Source organism: Bos indicus, chromosome 1 (assembly GCF_029378745.1).
Source record: "Bos indicus isolate NIAB-ARS_2022 breed Sahiwal x Tharparkar chromosome 1, NIAB-ARS_B.indTharparkar_mat_pri_1.0, whole genome shotgun sequence".
NCBI lineage: Eukaryota > Metazoa > Chordata > Mammalia > Artiodactyla > Bovidae > Bos > Bos indicus.
The window spans coordinates 7831200-7846203 of NC_091760.1; the positions used below are offsets into that span (position 1 = coordinate 7831200).

The 15004-nt window shown below is 38.1% G+C and overlaps 1 protein-coding gene across 2 annotated transcripts; it reads left to right on the plus strand.

The window, feature by feature from the left end:
- Positions 1-47: 47 nt before the first annotated feature.
- CCT8 (chaperonin containing TCP1 subunit 8) lies at positions 48-13799 on the plus strand. 2 transcript variants are annotated; one of them, XM_019958193.2, is made up of 16 exons: positions 48-204; positions 2578-2668; positions 3349-3428; positions 4983-5132; positions 5602-5782; positions 5896-5957; positions 6846-6983; positions 7696-7874; positions 8591-8657; positions 8729-8816; positions 8908-9023; positions 9570-9641; positions 9722-9886; positions 10182-10301; positions 13156-13260; positions 13571-13799. In XM_019958193.2, exons 1-15 carry the CDS (start codon positions 145-147, stop codon positions 13246-13248), a joined length of 1662 nt encoding a protein of 553 aa, XP_019813752.2. In that variant the 5' UTR covers positions 48-144; the 3' UTR covers positions 13249-13260; positions 13571-13799. The 2 variants fall into 2 exon arrangements, with proteins under 2 accessions (XP_019813752.2, XP_019813698.2); XM_019958139.2 differs by lacking the exon at positions 13156-13260.
- Positions 13800-15004: the final 1205 nt, after the last annotated feature.

Sequence of the window (15004 nt, forward strand, 5' to 3'; positions counted from 1 at the left end):
CGCCGGGGGAAGAGTCGGGTCGGGCTGAAGAGAGAGGAGGAGCGTGAGCCGGCCGCACGCTACGTTCCCAGAAAGCTGTGCGCGCCTGTCGCTTCCTCCAGGATCTTCTGAGAGGGCGCGTGAACGGCTCCCTGCAGACTGGTCATGGCGCTCCACGTCCCCAAGGCCCCGGGCTTTGCCCAGATGCTCAAGGAGGGAGCGAAGGTAAGAAAAGGAGGAAGGGGGAGTGAGGTGGGAGAGCCGCGGCGGCCGCAGCCAAGAAGAGAAACCTACGAACGTGCCCGGCGTGCCCACCCGACATAGCGGTCGGAGGGAAAGAAGATTCCAGAAAGGGAGGTGTTCTCGGGAGAGCTCGGCCGCCGAGGGCCGCGGGCATTTCGGTTTTTTTTTTTTTTTTTACGAACCCAGCAGAGGGGACAAGCGGCCAGAAACGGCGAGTGGGCGACGAGGCCGCAGGCAGCGCGTTCTGTGCTTTGTAGCCGCACAGGGTGTGAAGGCCGCTCTTTGCATTTTTCCTCCGTCAGTAAAACGGGAGTGAGGAGGTTCTCCTTTGTGAGGCGCGAAGTAGGTGAAATAACGTAGGTGAAGTTGCTTTGAGTACTGCGAAACGGCTCCAGGAGCGGGTGGTCCGGGGAGGAGAGGGACGAGGCAACTCTTGCAAAGGAGAAACGGCGGGCTCCCCTTTTAGTTCACAGAAATAGTGCATTGTAATAGGATAAACCTTAGTTACAATCCCAGTGGGTTCTGGTCTGAACTTAGCCAGCTTGAGGTAAAACTTAATTCTCTGGGTCTTACTTTCCTCATCTTTCAGTTGGGGAGATTGGACGGAAATAGTTGTAACCAACAAAGTAAGTGACACCCTGACTTAAGTAAAGCTTTTGTTTTATGGCGAGAGCTTGAAAGTAATTTCAACAGCATGTTTTTTTAAAAAAATGTCTTAGACACACTACTGTAAGTGTCTCTTATGTTCAAATAGTTGTGTTCCCTTATTGTCCCCCAGACTTCCTGTGCTTAAAGGAGTGTAGATAGTGTGGTTCCATTTGTGATAACAGTTTGAGGGAGCTAGGTTTCTTGTTGGCAAGGATGCACTTTGGGGATAACGTGACTCTAGTAGGTAAGGAGGTTTACTGTAAGTATTGGTGAAAGAGCTTTGCTGAAAATGACATGAACTCACTTTTTTTAAAAGGCTGGAAAGTGTCCATATTTTTTTATTCTTCTGAGGCAGAAATAACTGACCAAATAAGCAAAAGGATAATTTCAAATAATGATAAAGGAAATTGAAAGTGCGCCTCTAAAAAAAATTTTAAAAGGGAAAGTTTGGGGTAGAACAATAAATAAGATGTTAAGGAAAGAACTCTCAGCTCTGTGCTTAGTGGCCAAGATTAAAGGCAGAAATGTTTCAGGCTAAAGGACCAATAAGGGACCAAACTCCGGATGAAGTGAGTTTGACTTGTTGAAACAGTAAGGAAAAAGATGAGACTGAAGCTTAGCAAGGGAGGGCAAGAATGGTAAGAGATGAAATTAGAAGAGTTGTTGGCAAGGATTAGAGGGTGTAGGACCTTGTAGCCTTTACAGGGGATTTACATTTTATCCTCAGAGTGAGGGGAAGTCATTGAACTGTTGGGTAGGATCTGATTTATGATCAGAGTGGCTGTTCCTCAGAGAATGGGAGTGAGGGAAAAAAGGAGAGTATAAGGCAGTTTTGTCTGTCTGCTATGATGGAAGTGTTTTGTATCAGCATTATCCAGTGTGGTATCCACTAGTCACATGTAGCTACTGGGCATTTGAACTGTGTCTAGTGCAGTTGTGGGACTGAGTTTTTAATTACTTAAATTTTAAATAACCACTTGTGGTAAATGCCTACTCTTGTCAGGCAAAGCAGCTCTAAAAAAATGTTCGCATGAACAGAGGCTCTTGAAATTTATCTGAGACGCACAAGTAAATCCCATGTCTAAAAGAAGTTCATTGTAAAACTTGAAAATTTGAATACTGTGAGCAGTTCAGTTTTCAGTATATACATGTTGGAATTAATGTGTACAAACGAGCAGTTTGTTTCAGTTCAAATAAGAATTCAAAATCTGTATGCTTTAGTTCTAAAAATGTATAAGGCAAATATGTTAATTCCCTTTGAACATAGACCTGTTGACTCTACAGTGCTCAGGTTTTATCATATTCATACCACATTTCAGCTTTTAGAAAGAATTGGTAGACTCTGGAAAGGTATTTTTATCTGCAATGGTTCATATGCTTTTTCTAATCAGTCTTAGCACTCTTCTCTGCACTTTTCACTACACTTTAAAAAAATTAGGCTTTATGTTTTGATGTGTAAGTAGGTACCCATTGTCCCTAAAAATGTCATGCTTTATTCATTCAATTTGTGGACAAATCTATGGATCATAGATTATGATGGTATCTGTGGTATCATAGGAACACCAAACACCATGCTTTACATACATAAATTTTGCTTGATAATATCAACAGTCTTTTGAGACAGGTACTGTTACATTACTCCCATTTTAAAAATGAAGAAATTATTGAGATTCACTGTCCTGCCTAATCAGAAGTTTTCTTCTACAGCATTTTTCAGGATTAGAAGAGGCTGTGTACAGGAACATACAGGCTTGCAAGGAGCTGGCCCAAACAACTCGTACAGCATATGGACCAAATGGTAATTTCTAAATTCATGTTTTAAAAAATACAGTACTATAATAGAATTTTGTATAGTAGTTCTTTGAAACTTATTTGAGGATATTATATGTAAATTGAGAGTTTTAGCCATAATACAGTATGGTGTTGAAAACTATTTCACAGTTCAGTAACTCCTGTACAGTTTTCCTAATCTTTAATCAGCAGTTCAGATCTTTTTAGGAAAGTTGGAATCAAAATGTTACTTTTTGTCCTATTGAGAGGATAGAAAAGTTATCGTGCTTTCACCTTTGAGGTGGTACCTGGTGTTCATTGTTACAGCTGTGGAACAGTCTCTTACGTAAAATGACAATTTAAGGGAGAAAAATTCTCTCTTGCTTCCCACCATCAACTGAATTAATTGATACAAATTTATGGAATAAGCAAAACAAATATACTTTCAAGTAAATAATTTTAGTCTTTGTACATTTCAATATAATTTAAATTGAACAAAAATATGAAATTGGCAGGAAAGAAAGAATACAGCTGTGCAGGCAGGGGAAGCCATTGGGTTGTGGCTTTAAGAATAGGTAATATATTTTGAGTTCTTACAAAGTTATTTCAGGGAATGGATAGCAAATTTGTGTTTCTTCACTGGATTTTCTTTGGTGTCTGGAGAAGGGTTTGAGTGATGATGGATTTCTTTTTCTAACTATTTTTGAGGAATGAACAAAATGGTTATCAACCACCTGGAGAAATTGTTTGTGACAAACGATGCAGCGACTATTTTAAGAGAGCTAGAAGTAAGTTATTTCTTTTAAAAACCCAAGAAATGTTTTGGTGATGTCAAAAATTCAGTGTATTCTAACATCGAATAACCTTTATTTCATTCACATTGGATAATAAGGGTTTTTTTTTTATTCCCAACTTGAAAATTCATTGTATAGATATTCCTAATTATAGAGAATCCTCTTTATGTTTAACATCTTTGCTCCTGTTAAAATCTCCTGTTATTTATGAAGAGGTTGGTTGTGATAAAATATACATATATATTTGCCGATAATATCAAATTGAATGTTGTCTTTAGAGCGTGACACTAAAGTGAATTATTCTATAATGTAGAAACTGCTGGTATTTTAAGATGGGTTTGTTTTAATTGTGTTTGTGAAATTAAATCAGTTGGTGGAATTTTGTTCACCTACAGTTTTGATGGTACAGAGTCTGTAGAATAGATAACTGTCAGCGGGTTTATGAGGACAGTCTGGCGCTTGATCACACATGGAGTACTACTCCTCAGCCAGCTGCTAATTGAAGGATATGTTCAGTCTTAGGGAATTTTTCTTAAAGCACCAGGGTTAATTCTTTAGTCAGAACTCCATAGATAAGTTAACGTTTCTCCAGCTTCTTAAATAATGACATGAGAGTGTCACTTGCTCAGTTGTATCCGACTCTTTGCGACCCCATGGACTGTAGCCCACCAGGCTCCTCTGTCCATGGGATTCTTCAGGCGGGAATACTGGAGTGGGTTGCCATAGCCTTCTCCAAGGGATCTTCCCAACCCAGGGATCGAACCTGGGTCTCCCACATGGCAGGCAGATTTCTTTACCATCTGAGTCACAAGGGAAGCGCAAATAATAATACAGTGTTAAAGTAATAATATTGAACAAACAGATCGACGAGATATTTGTAGAGGGACTTGTCATTATGAAGGTTAACATTGTACTCTGTGATGTTCTCAGGAGTCATATAAGTATGATGGGGATAGTGTCTTCATAATAAACCAGTGTCAGCTGTTTAGTTTTCTCAGTGCTGTCGGTTGTCACTCCTTGCTTATTTCTTTAAAAAACTTCGTAAATTCTATGGAAGGACCACTTAAAATTTTGATACACTTTAAGAAATATTTTATATTTTTCTTTTTTTAGACCATAATTGATAACCCCTTTCAATGAGGATATACATAAATATTGAGACTTACCACCAAGCTAAATGACATCTACTTTAGCACCCCTGAAGCCTTTTTTTAAAAGTGCCTTAGGTTGGAATTACTTTTTTAATTTAGTGAACCTGTAATAGTGTTAGGAACCTCATGTATACAGTGTACATACTGAGCGACTGACCGTTGAAAGAAAGTGCCCTGTGAGGTTACCGTCATTTTGCGGTGGTGCACTCGTGCTGACGGGTGTAAGGGGACCTGGACTGTCTTCTTGTGACCACACTATAGGTGAGATCAGAAGAGTTACTTCACCCATAGGAGATTGGAGTCTGTTAGTTTAAGAAGAAATGGAACGGAAAAATTTCATGTTGCTTTAAGGGTCAAATGTTTAACTTACTGTTTAAATTCAAACCCCTTCTACCAGGTACAGCATCCTGCTGCAAAAATGATTGTAATGGCCTCTCATATGCAAGAGCAAGAGGTTGGAGATGGCACAAACTTTGTTCTGGTTTTTGCTGGAGCTCTTCTGGAATTAGCTGAAGAGCTTCTCAGACTTGGCCTGTCAGTTTCAGAGGTGACTGTCCATTTTATAACCTACCCCTGTTTCAAATTTGCTTGTGTATGTATACCTACTGTTTGAAACTTAAGTCAGTACTATGGGAATAGCTAGTACTGTGCACTTTTCTCTGTGTCAGGGTTTGTAGTACATGTGCTTCCCATGCAATGTCTCATTCTGTCCTTACAAGAACCCTGTGAGTGGGGCCTATTAAAAGTAATCCCAATTTGTTTCAGATAAGGAAAGTGAGCCTTAAGTTAGAAAAACCTTGCTCGAGTAGCTAATAATGGCAGTTGGGGTTCAAATGTGGGCTGCCACCAAAGCCTGCACTCTTAAGTAGTAGGCTTTGCCATGAATGTTACCCTGGGAGTGTGCTTTGTGTTTTTCTATTGAAAATACTGTATCCATAGGGTTACCAAAATGAGATACTTTAAGACACGTCAAAATTATGTCCTTTGAGGAAGTATTTTTACTCTTTACATTTAAGGTCATAGAAGGTTATGAAATAGCCTGCAAAAAAGCTCATGAGATTCTTCCTGACTTGGTATGTTGCTCTGCAAAAAATCTACGGGATGTTGATGAAGTGTCGTCTCTACTTCATACCTCTGTAATGAGTAAACAATATGGTAATGAAGTGTTTCTGGCCAAGCTTATAGCTCAGGCATGTGGTGAGTATATATCAGTAAATGAAAAAATCCAAAATTAAAATGTCTTCATATGGCTAAGATATTTTCTCTGTTTTCCCAATGTATCTTTTGATATGTCTTTCTTTTCTTAACAGTATCCATTTTTCCTGACTCTGGCCATTTCAATGTTGATAACATCAGAGTTTGTAAGATTCTGGTAAGTTTAGAAATGCATCAGTGTTATCTAGATAGGTCTTTTTTCCTCCCCCTGCCCCTCCCCCAAAACTGTTAATCTAAATTTTACCTTGTAAGTTTTAGACACTTAAGACTTCCTGCCTTCATTTAAGATTTTGATATTGCTAGATTGTGATACTTTGAATTTAAAAGGATATCAACATATTCTTGTCATCACTTTTCCATAACTGTTGGAAGGTTTAGTGCATAAACAAAATACTAATATTTGTATTCTTCATATATGCTGATTTATAAAAATGAGCTTAGAAGGGAATTTTGAATGTGGTTCAAGTTTTTCTGTTGCTCTGTAATAAAATTCATACTTTTAATATCTAAAAGGTATATACTTGATAAAAATTGTGATACAGTAAAACCTGTAACTGTTGGTTTTACACATTGACATGTGATTGTTATCATAGTCAAATTTAACTTACATAAGTACGTGTGCTAGCTGTGTGTGTGATATACATGCTGTGTTCTAACCATCCATGCGCTGCCTCCCCTTCTCTGTTACCTGGTGTGCGTGTGAAATCAAAAACTTGGCGTTGATCCCTGTTCTGTCCGTGTCACTGACAGTCCAGCCTGGTATATTGGTGCTGAGTGAATGAATGGCTTAGAGCAGTTGTTCTTTGATTTTTCCCCAAGTATCCTGCAGGATCCCGGTCCGTAACTGTGGCTCATTGCCACAGTGATCCCTACAATGAACAGACTGCTGTGCTTTACTGTCCACCACTGTATCATCCCCAAGAGTCCCTGCCTTGCTGTAGTACATTATTTAGTAATGAATATATTTGGTACATGCAGAAGCAGTCAATTAGCCCTGATGTTATTTTCATGAAATCATTGATGATTTTGGTATCTAACTCCTCAGGGCTCTGGTGTGCATTCCTCTTCAGTACTGCATGGCATGGTTTTTAAGAAGGAGACTGAAGGTGATGTAACATCTGTCAAAGATGCAAAAATAGCAGTGTACTCTTGTCCTTTTGATGGCATGATAACAGAAACTAAGGTATGTAGATTTCAGAATCTTGAAGGTAAAAATTTGGGCTTCCTTTTCAGTAACATTGAGGTGGAGTTTGCTCTTAATCCAGTGAATATGGCATTCACCAGATTAAATGTTCAATGAAAAAATGATATTTGTGGGCTGTTCATTGCAATTTTTTAAATAACGTTGAAATTCTGGAGCATCCTGAAACAAAAATAGGCTAACATAATTTGAAGTTAGTAACAGTTATAATTGGAAGTTTGTATTTGAAAATACATAGTAAGTCTGAAGTTTATAAGTCACTGTTGATTTCATCCCTGCAATTCTTGAGATCTTGAGCAGTTGGTGGCTTTTAAAATTATACAGGTTTGGGGTGGGATGGGCCTGGTCATTCTGTCCACATTTTAGAGGAAGTTTGAGAATCACAGTGTTGTTTCAGTACATTAGTTGACATCAGAAGACAGATGTCAGGACACCTGCTTGACCTCTCATAGTATAGTTTCTCTAATTTTTCCATGAAAAGTGCCTGTCAAAGAGCAAATATATTAGTGCTGAGTGTGGCAGAGGGAGAAGTTGTTGGTCTAGGAGCAAGCTGCATTTCTGTTAGTTTCGTACAGATTTTATATTCTGTTTCATAATATGTGCATGTTTAAATTGTTTCTTTAATGTTATTCTGTGACTTTGAACACCAAAGTGATGAAATGGTTTTAGAGAAAATCTTTGCTTATTTTGCTAGGGAACGGTGTTGATAAAGAGTGCTGAAGAACTGATGAATTTTAGTAAGGGAGAAGAAAATCTCATGGATGCGCAAGTCAAAGCTATTGCTGATACTGGTGCAAATGTCGTAGTAACAGGTGGCAGAGTGGCAGACATGGCTCTTCACTATGCAAACAAATACAATATCATGTTGGTGAGGTAAGAGAGGACTGCATCTGTTATTCCAGATTGTAAATGACTTTGGGTGGTGAAACAATGAACAAATAAATTCAGCACACCATAAAGACTGTTAAGCATGTTAAAAGGGGAGAGTATGAGGTATTAGATAACGTAGCAAGTGGACTTCACTTGGTCTAGGAGAATAGGAAATATCTCTGAGAAAACCTACCTTTAGACTGAGAGCTGAAGGACCAGTTAACAGATGTTAATTGAAGAGAGCAAGGGAAGAGTGTTCCAGGCAAGAGGAAGAGCTTACGAGACCAGACACAAATCTGGTACACACTGTTAGCTAGAGTGTGGGGTTAGGAACAAACTTTGTTTATGGATTACACTGGACAACTTAACCATTCCCACCTTTCTTAATATAATGGGCAGAGGAAATCACTGTTCTCTTTCTCACAGAACATTCAGTTGCCCAAAGTAAAGCAAAAGTTTTCTATGTGCCAGGGCTTCCTTTGTGTTTTACAACTACAAACCCTTGACATCCTAAGGAGACTTGAAAACTTTCTCAATTCTAGAATAATTCCATAAACGTAAGTGGCTGGATTGCACAGTGCAGTCCAAACCTGTTCTGAGCTTGAACCTTCAGGGAAGAAAGAAGGTGACTTGAGGCCCTATGAACAGTTTCCTGTTTAATCTCTTGTATTTTACTATGGTATCTCCTTCTATTAAGGTGTTTGTTTTGTTTTTTAAAGGCTGAACTCAAAATGGGATCTCAGAAGATTATGCAAAACAGTTGGTGCTACAGCTCTTCCTAGATTGGTATGTATTTGGGGCACTATTAAAAGATAGTTGAACCTATTTAGATTATTACAAGAATCATTTTCTCACAGAATCCTCCTGTCCTTGAAGAAATGGGGCATTGTGACAGTGTTTACCTGTCAGAGGTGGGAGATACACAAGTGGTTGTGTTTAAGCATGGTGAGTAGTCATGGTAAAATGTACATATTTGATGTGTAGGGAGTTCATTTTCTTTTACTAATCTCCTAATATATATTTAATTTATTGACAGAAAAGGAAGATGGTGCCATTTCTACCATAGTGCTTCGAGGCTCTACAGACAACCTGATGGATGATATAGAGAGGGCAGTAGATGATGGTGTTAATACTTTCAAAGTTCTCACAAGGGTCAGTATTAGCATTCATCATAACTTAGTAATTTTAAGTCCTCAAAAACACAGTTGGCAGACTCCTAAACATCCTGAGAACTTCAAAATGAAAAACATGAGTGGCTTGTGTAAAGCACAGCACCTTTTTCCGTAAGACTCCATTTAAGTGTTTTGTTGATGAATTTTCTAAAATGAAATATGAAAAGGAGCAGCTAATCAAGGCTTCCTTTTTTAACTGTCTAAAAGAGTTTATGGTGGTTTTTCTTCCACTGCACTTCAGCTTCTTATTCAGTAAATTATTGGTGCTGGACCTGTGAAAATGTAGGTAACTGCACAGTGTTGTTCCCATTCTTCACTTTGATTCTTCTTTTTCATATACCAGACCTTAACGGTGAGGTAAGATAGCTTGTCCAGATCACTCCATTTTTTAATTGGAATTCAAGTTTTATAAAATTTGTAACTGAATCAGATTTAACCCTCTAAGTCTGGTGGAGTGCTGGAATCTGAAAAGATTTAGGAAACTGGACATTGCTTCTTGGTGACTTTTTTTAACCGTATGTTATAGGATAAACGTCTTGTACCTGGAGGTGGAGCAACAGAAATTGAATTAGCCAAACAGATCACATCGTATGGAGAGGTACATGGCTTTCTGTGTATAAACTGACTGTCTTGTTTTTGTTTGAATAAAATTGAGTAATGAGCACATTGTTGTTTTAGACGTGCCCTGGACTTGAACAGTATGCCATTAAGAAGTTTGCAGAGGCATTTGAAGCTATTCCCCGGGCACTGGCAGAAAACTCTGGAGTTAAGGCCAATGAAGTAATCTCTAAACTCTATGCAGTACATCAAGAAGGAAATAAAAACGTTGGATTAGATATTGAGGTATTTGGGAGAAAAAAAAGTGAACTTTATTTTGTGAATGTACAATGTAAAAATAGACGTTAAAAGGAAAATCAGAAAATGTTCTGATTTGTGAGCACAGGATTTTAACAACAGCTTTTTCAGTTTGTCTGATAGAGAATTTAGTTATCCTTCTGCTTTATTGTGTACATAGGGTAGTACTTTGCCTAGCTACTTATTCTAGTTTTATGTAAGTAGCCATGTTTCTGTTATTGAGTATAAGTATTTTCACGTAAACCTTTAGAATGAAAGCATAAAAACAGTTCTGTGTTGACAGGCTGAAGTTCCTGCTGTAAAGGACATGTTGGAAGCTGGTGTTCTAGATACTTACCTGGGAAAATACTGGGCTATTAAACTGGCTACTAATGCTGCCGTCACTGTTCTCAGAGTGGATCAGGTGAGTCAGAAATGAAATATTGTTCTTTAAAAATAATAATTTTTATGTAGTTCAAAGTATATTTTCATGGGACTAAAACATGAAAATATATTCTCTTTCTATTCAAAGTAAAGTAGTCCTCCTTCCCCCCAAAAAAGTTCTGTTTTTCTGTTATAGTTATACATTGTATTGAAACTACTGATTGAGCTAATTTAAAATTATTTTTCCAATGAAAGACTCCTTTGCCACTTGGGAACTGAAATGGGTAAAATAAATCTCATTTAGATTCATAGTTTTCAAGACTTTATCTTAAAACCCTCTTTAAGAGAGGAAGTTCCATATGGAATATGGAAGGGTCATAAAACCCTGAAGCAGACATTACAGACTACAGTATTCTCTCCTTTGTTTGCAGATTTGCTTTCTGTGGTTTCATTTTACCCACAAGTCATCTGTTAATGCCAGACTACTATATGGAAAATTCTAGAAAAATGTAATTCATATATTTCAGATTGCATGGCATTATCAGTAGCATGATGAAATCTCATGCTCTCCTGCTCCAGGACATGAACTGTCCCTTCATCCAGCATATCCATGCTGTGTACACTGTCTCTTAGCCATTTCAATGATAAGATCAACATATTTTATTTCCTGGTCCCAAAGTTGGAGAAGGAAATGGCAACCCCCTCCAGTATTCTTGCCTGGAGAATCCCATGGGCAGAAGAGCCTGGTGGACTACAGTCCATGGGGTCGCAAAGAGTCAGACATGACTGAAGTGATTTAGCACACAGTCCCAAAGTAGAGGAGTAGTGATGCTGCCAACTTGAATACACTCTTATTGTACCTGATTGATAGACTTGTACAGGTGAGAAAAAGCAGAGTGTTGTTATATATATAGGGTTCTTACTGTGCTGTTTCAGGCGTCCACTCAGGTTCTTGGAAGGTCTGGACCACTATCTGTACTACCATCAAGGAAATGTGAAGATGACAGGGCCGGCCTGGTGGTTAAAAGCGTTCTTCTGTGACAGATGTTGTCTTGGGGGTTTTAAGGTCCTCAGGTGTTAAAATTATCATAGTATTTCTGCTAATATTTTTGAGGAATTAGGCAAAGAAGAAAAGTAGTGAAGACTATTTCGAATTGAGTTAAATCAGAAAACACAATTTTTCAAAAGTGTTTTCTAGTAAACTTAATGAAATCTATTTTTTTCTAGAATTCTAGGAGTGATTATTAACCAATGAATAACTTTTAAATATTGAGTAGAAAATTTTAATTGCTAGAGCCATAGTGTAAATCCATTAAATGAAAATCATGCCAAATTAATCTTGGGAGAAGCAAATTTTAGGTAGAAATGGAAAGGAAAGAGAGTTTTACATAGAGATGGAAAGGAGATGGGACTTATTCTAAGCAAGGACCAGTTGGTTGTAATTATAGCAAAACAGATTTCACTTCGGTAAAGAACTCTTTGCTATGTGAGATGACCAGGAATGGAACTGGATATCCATGGACTGGATTTAGTAATTGTGTATTTTTACATCAGTGCATCATACAGTTTTTACAAAAAAATGGTTTTGGAGTTTGTAAGCAGAGATAATGGGGGCCCCAAGAAAAAGTAGAAGGGGACAGGAGAAGCTAAATAGACTGAAGCATGAGATAAGCAGGAAGTCTCACAGTAAAAGTTTCTTAAGGAATATTTTGCATGCCAGTTAGCCAAGCAAGACAGTAGTGTTAATAACAAGTGCCTTTCTCACACAGGTACTTATGATGTGGGGGTTTAACCTAGGAAGGCTGTGTTAAGTTTTACCCTAAGGGAGGATGTTCATTGTTTTTGCCGTTAGCACTCGACATACCTATCTTGAGGAACCCATCCAACTGTAATGAGCTTGTACTCTTCAGTATAGTTGTACCTAATTTTGCATAGTATGGATTTTAGAAAAGAACTTGAAAAGTTTTCAGCATTGGACAGTGTAGTAGGGCTAGATTAGTGTTTGTTCAGGTGTTTAATTCACTAGTTCTCATATTGTTCCCTAATCCATAGTATCCTCATCACCTAACAACTTGTTAAAAATACACATTCCCAGATCCACTGAATCAGAAACTCTGAAAAGAGGCCCATCAGTCTGTTTTCTTAATTGAAGTATACTTAGGTTCTAAAATTATACTACTTACTGCTTTTAATACAATCTGAATTTATCCCCAGTAGTTACATGGGCTTCCCTTGTAGCTCAGTAGGTAAAGAATCTGCCTGTAGTGCAGAAGACCCAGGTTCAATCCCTGGGGGAAGATCCCCTGGAGAAGGAAATGGCAACCCACTCCAGTGTCCTTGCCTGGAAAATCTCATGGATAGAGGAGCCTGATGGGCTGCAGTCCATGGGGTTGCAAAGAGTTGGGACACGACTGAGCGACTAACACTTAACTCACTGGTAAAATGTTATTGCAGGAATTTCAAATTCTTCATGAAAGCAGCTTCTGAAAAGGGGTGGGGGACTCTATTGAAGGTGGTAGTGAAGATATGACTTGTGTTGCATGAGACTCAAGCTAAATTCATTTATATATCTCTCTCTCTCTCTCAGGGTTTTAGAAGTTCTACTCTGGAAAGCCAACTAACTTTAACTTCTCCCAAATACATTTGAGCCCAAAGCTGCAACCACCACCTTTTTTCTGCCCAAACATAAATCCTTTAAAAACGCTAGATGGTCATACTTATGAAATGGTGGGTTAGTGCATTCTAGATAAATGAGCCTTCTGGCGTGTAAGTTTCTAGGCAGCTAGGTGCTAGGACTTTTGTTTATGAACACAATTCTTGTACTTAAAGGGTACTAGGAAATATCGTTGTTGAACTTTAATATATATATATATTTTACCTATCAACCACTTTAGATTATAATGGCAAAACTGGCAGGTGGACCTAAAGCTCCTAAACCACAAGGAAATTGGGATAAAGATGGTTGGCAAGATGAATCTCTCATATAAATAGCAAATCAGGTGCCAAACTGATTGATGACAGTGATGCATGCAAATGTTTCTCACATTCCGCACATTGGGTTGTTGAAATGCATGTCTTAGAAGGCCTCCCGCTAATGAATGTGAATTTTGTTGCTGTTAATGTCCACAAAACAGAAAGCTCACCTGCTGGATGATAACCAACATTACGCTAGTGTTCCATATGCGATGTAATAACAGATTGCTCATTGGTGATGATTGCTTAATAACAAAGCAGGCTCAGAAAAATATTCTTTCTCTTCATTCTAAAGCTTGAGTTTGTAAGTGTACTCGTGTGAATTTTGTTTTGCAGATCATCATGGCAAAACCAGCGGGTGGGCCCAAGCCTCCAAGTGGGAAGAAAGACTGGGATGAAGACCAAAATGACTAAATGGTTTCATTTTACTGTAGGTGAAGGTTGTATTTGTAGTAGTACTATAGGAATTGCCTGATGTTTTCATATTCTCCTTAAATTAAGAAGTGTTTTGTGTTTGTATCTTGCACCCTTAAATGGATGATGCAATAAACATATTACTATCGAAGCCTCTTTGTCTGAGGACCACTGTTCTTGGATCTTGATGACCTGTTTTGTCTCAACCTTGTTAATGAAAAACTGTGGCACTTAAGGGAAGTCACCCAAGTTATCAGGGGGTCTGTTTGCAGTATAAATCTGGCCTGCTCTTTGTCTTTTTATGTAAGTTTTATTGGAACACAGATGTGATCAGGTATTTACATCCTGTCTATGACTGCTTTCTACAAGGGAAAGGCAGAGTTGGAGACTTGAGACAGAGACGAAGTGGCTTGCAAGGCCTCTGAGACATTTACTAATTATAGGAAGTGCTCTATAGGAAGTCTGTCAATCCCTGGACTAGATTTTTAGTATTTTTTCACAGCTCAGAAAATCCCTAAGACAGGTTAACTTGTTTCACTAGCGCTGAATGATGTGTTGAATGGATGACTTAAAATACATATATTTTAGCAGCAGAGAACAAAAAAAAGATACTTAAAATGCAACTGAAAATATGCTTCTTGACATATAAACTAAGCAAGTCAATTTTTATACCATAGAGGTTTGAAAAAAGCAAAGAACACTGTAAAAAGTAAACTTACTTTACAGAACATGTGCTACTATGTGTTGGTTATATGAGGTCACTGAATAACACTTTTACACTGTTTCTGGCATTTCAAAGGAATTTAGATGCAGTATGGCTGACTGGGCCTTACAGAAACTCATCAAAAGAAATTCTAATAGAGAACCTTACAGGAAGTTTAGACAGTTTTGGTATTCTTAAGGCTTTTTGGGTTGTGCGTGCCTTGGAAACTGGCTTGAGTTCAACCAACACCCCAGCGTATGCATACTGCTTGGCATCAGAAGAACGTGTATGTTACTGCCAAATCAAATACCCTATGGTTATAAAATTAATACTTTCATTTTAACTAACACACTTCAAGTTTTGTTAGCCAGTCTGGAACTTTTTTTAATGTTTTCTAGTAGTGTGTGTCAGTACAACTTACTGATAAAGCAAATTTTGGGGGTAATTACTTTTATTGATGTGTTGCAAACCACCACGCAGACATATTATTGAGCACTTAAGTAATTCAGAATCCTTTCCAGAAATTGGAAGCAGGGATAAAAACCACTGTGACAATACAAAACCACTAAATTTTTAGGTATTTTCCCTTCAGTATTTTAGTAAGTGTGATTTCTTCTGGCATGTATTTAATTTTAAGTGAACATGATTTACAG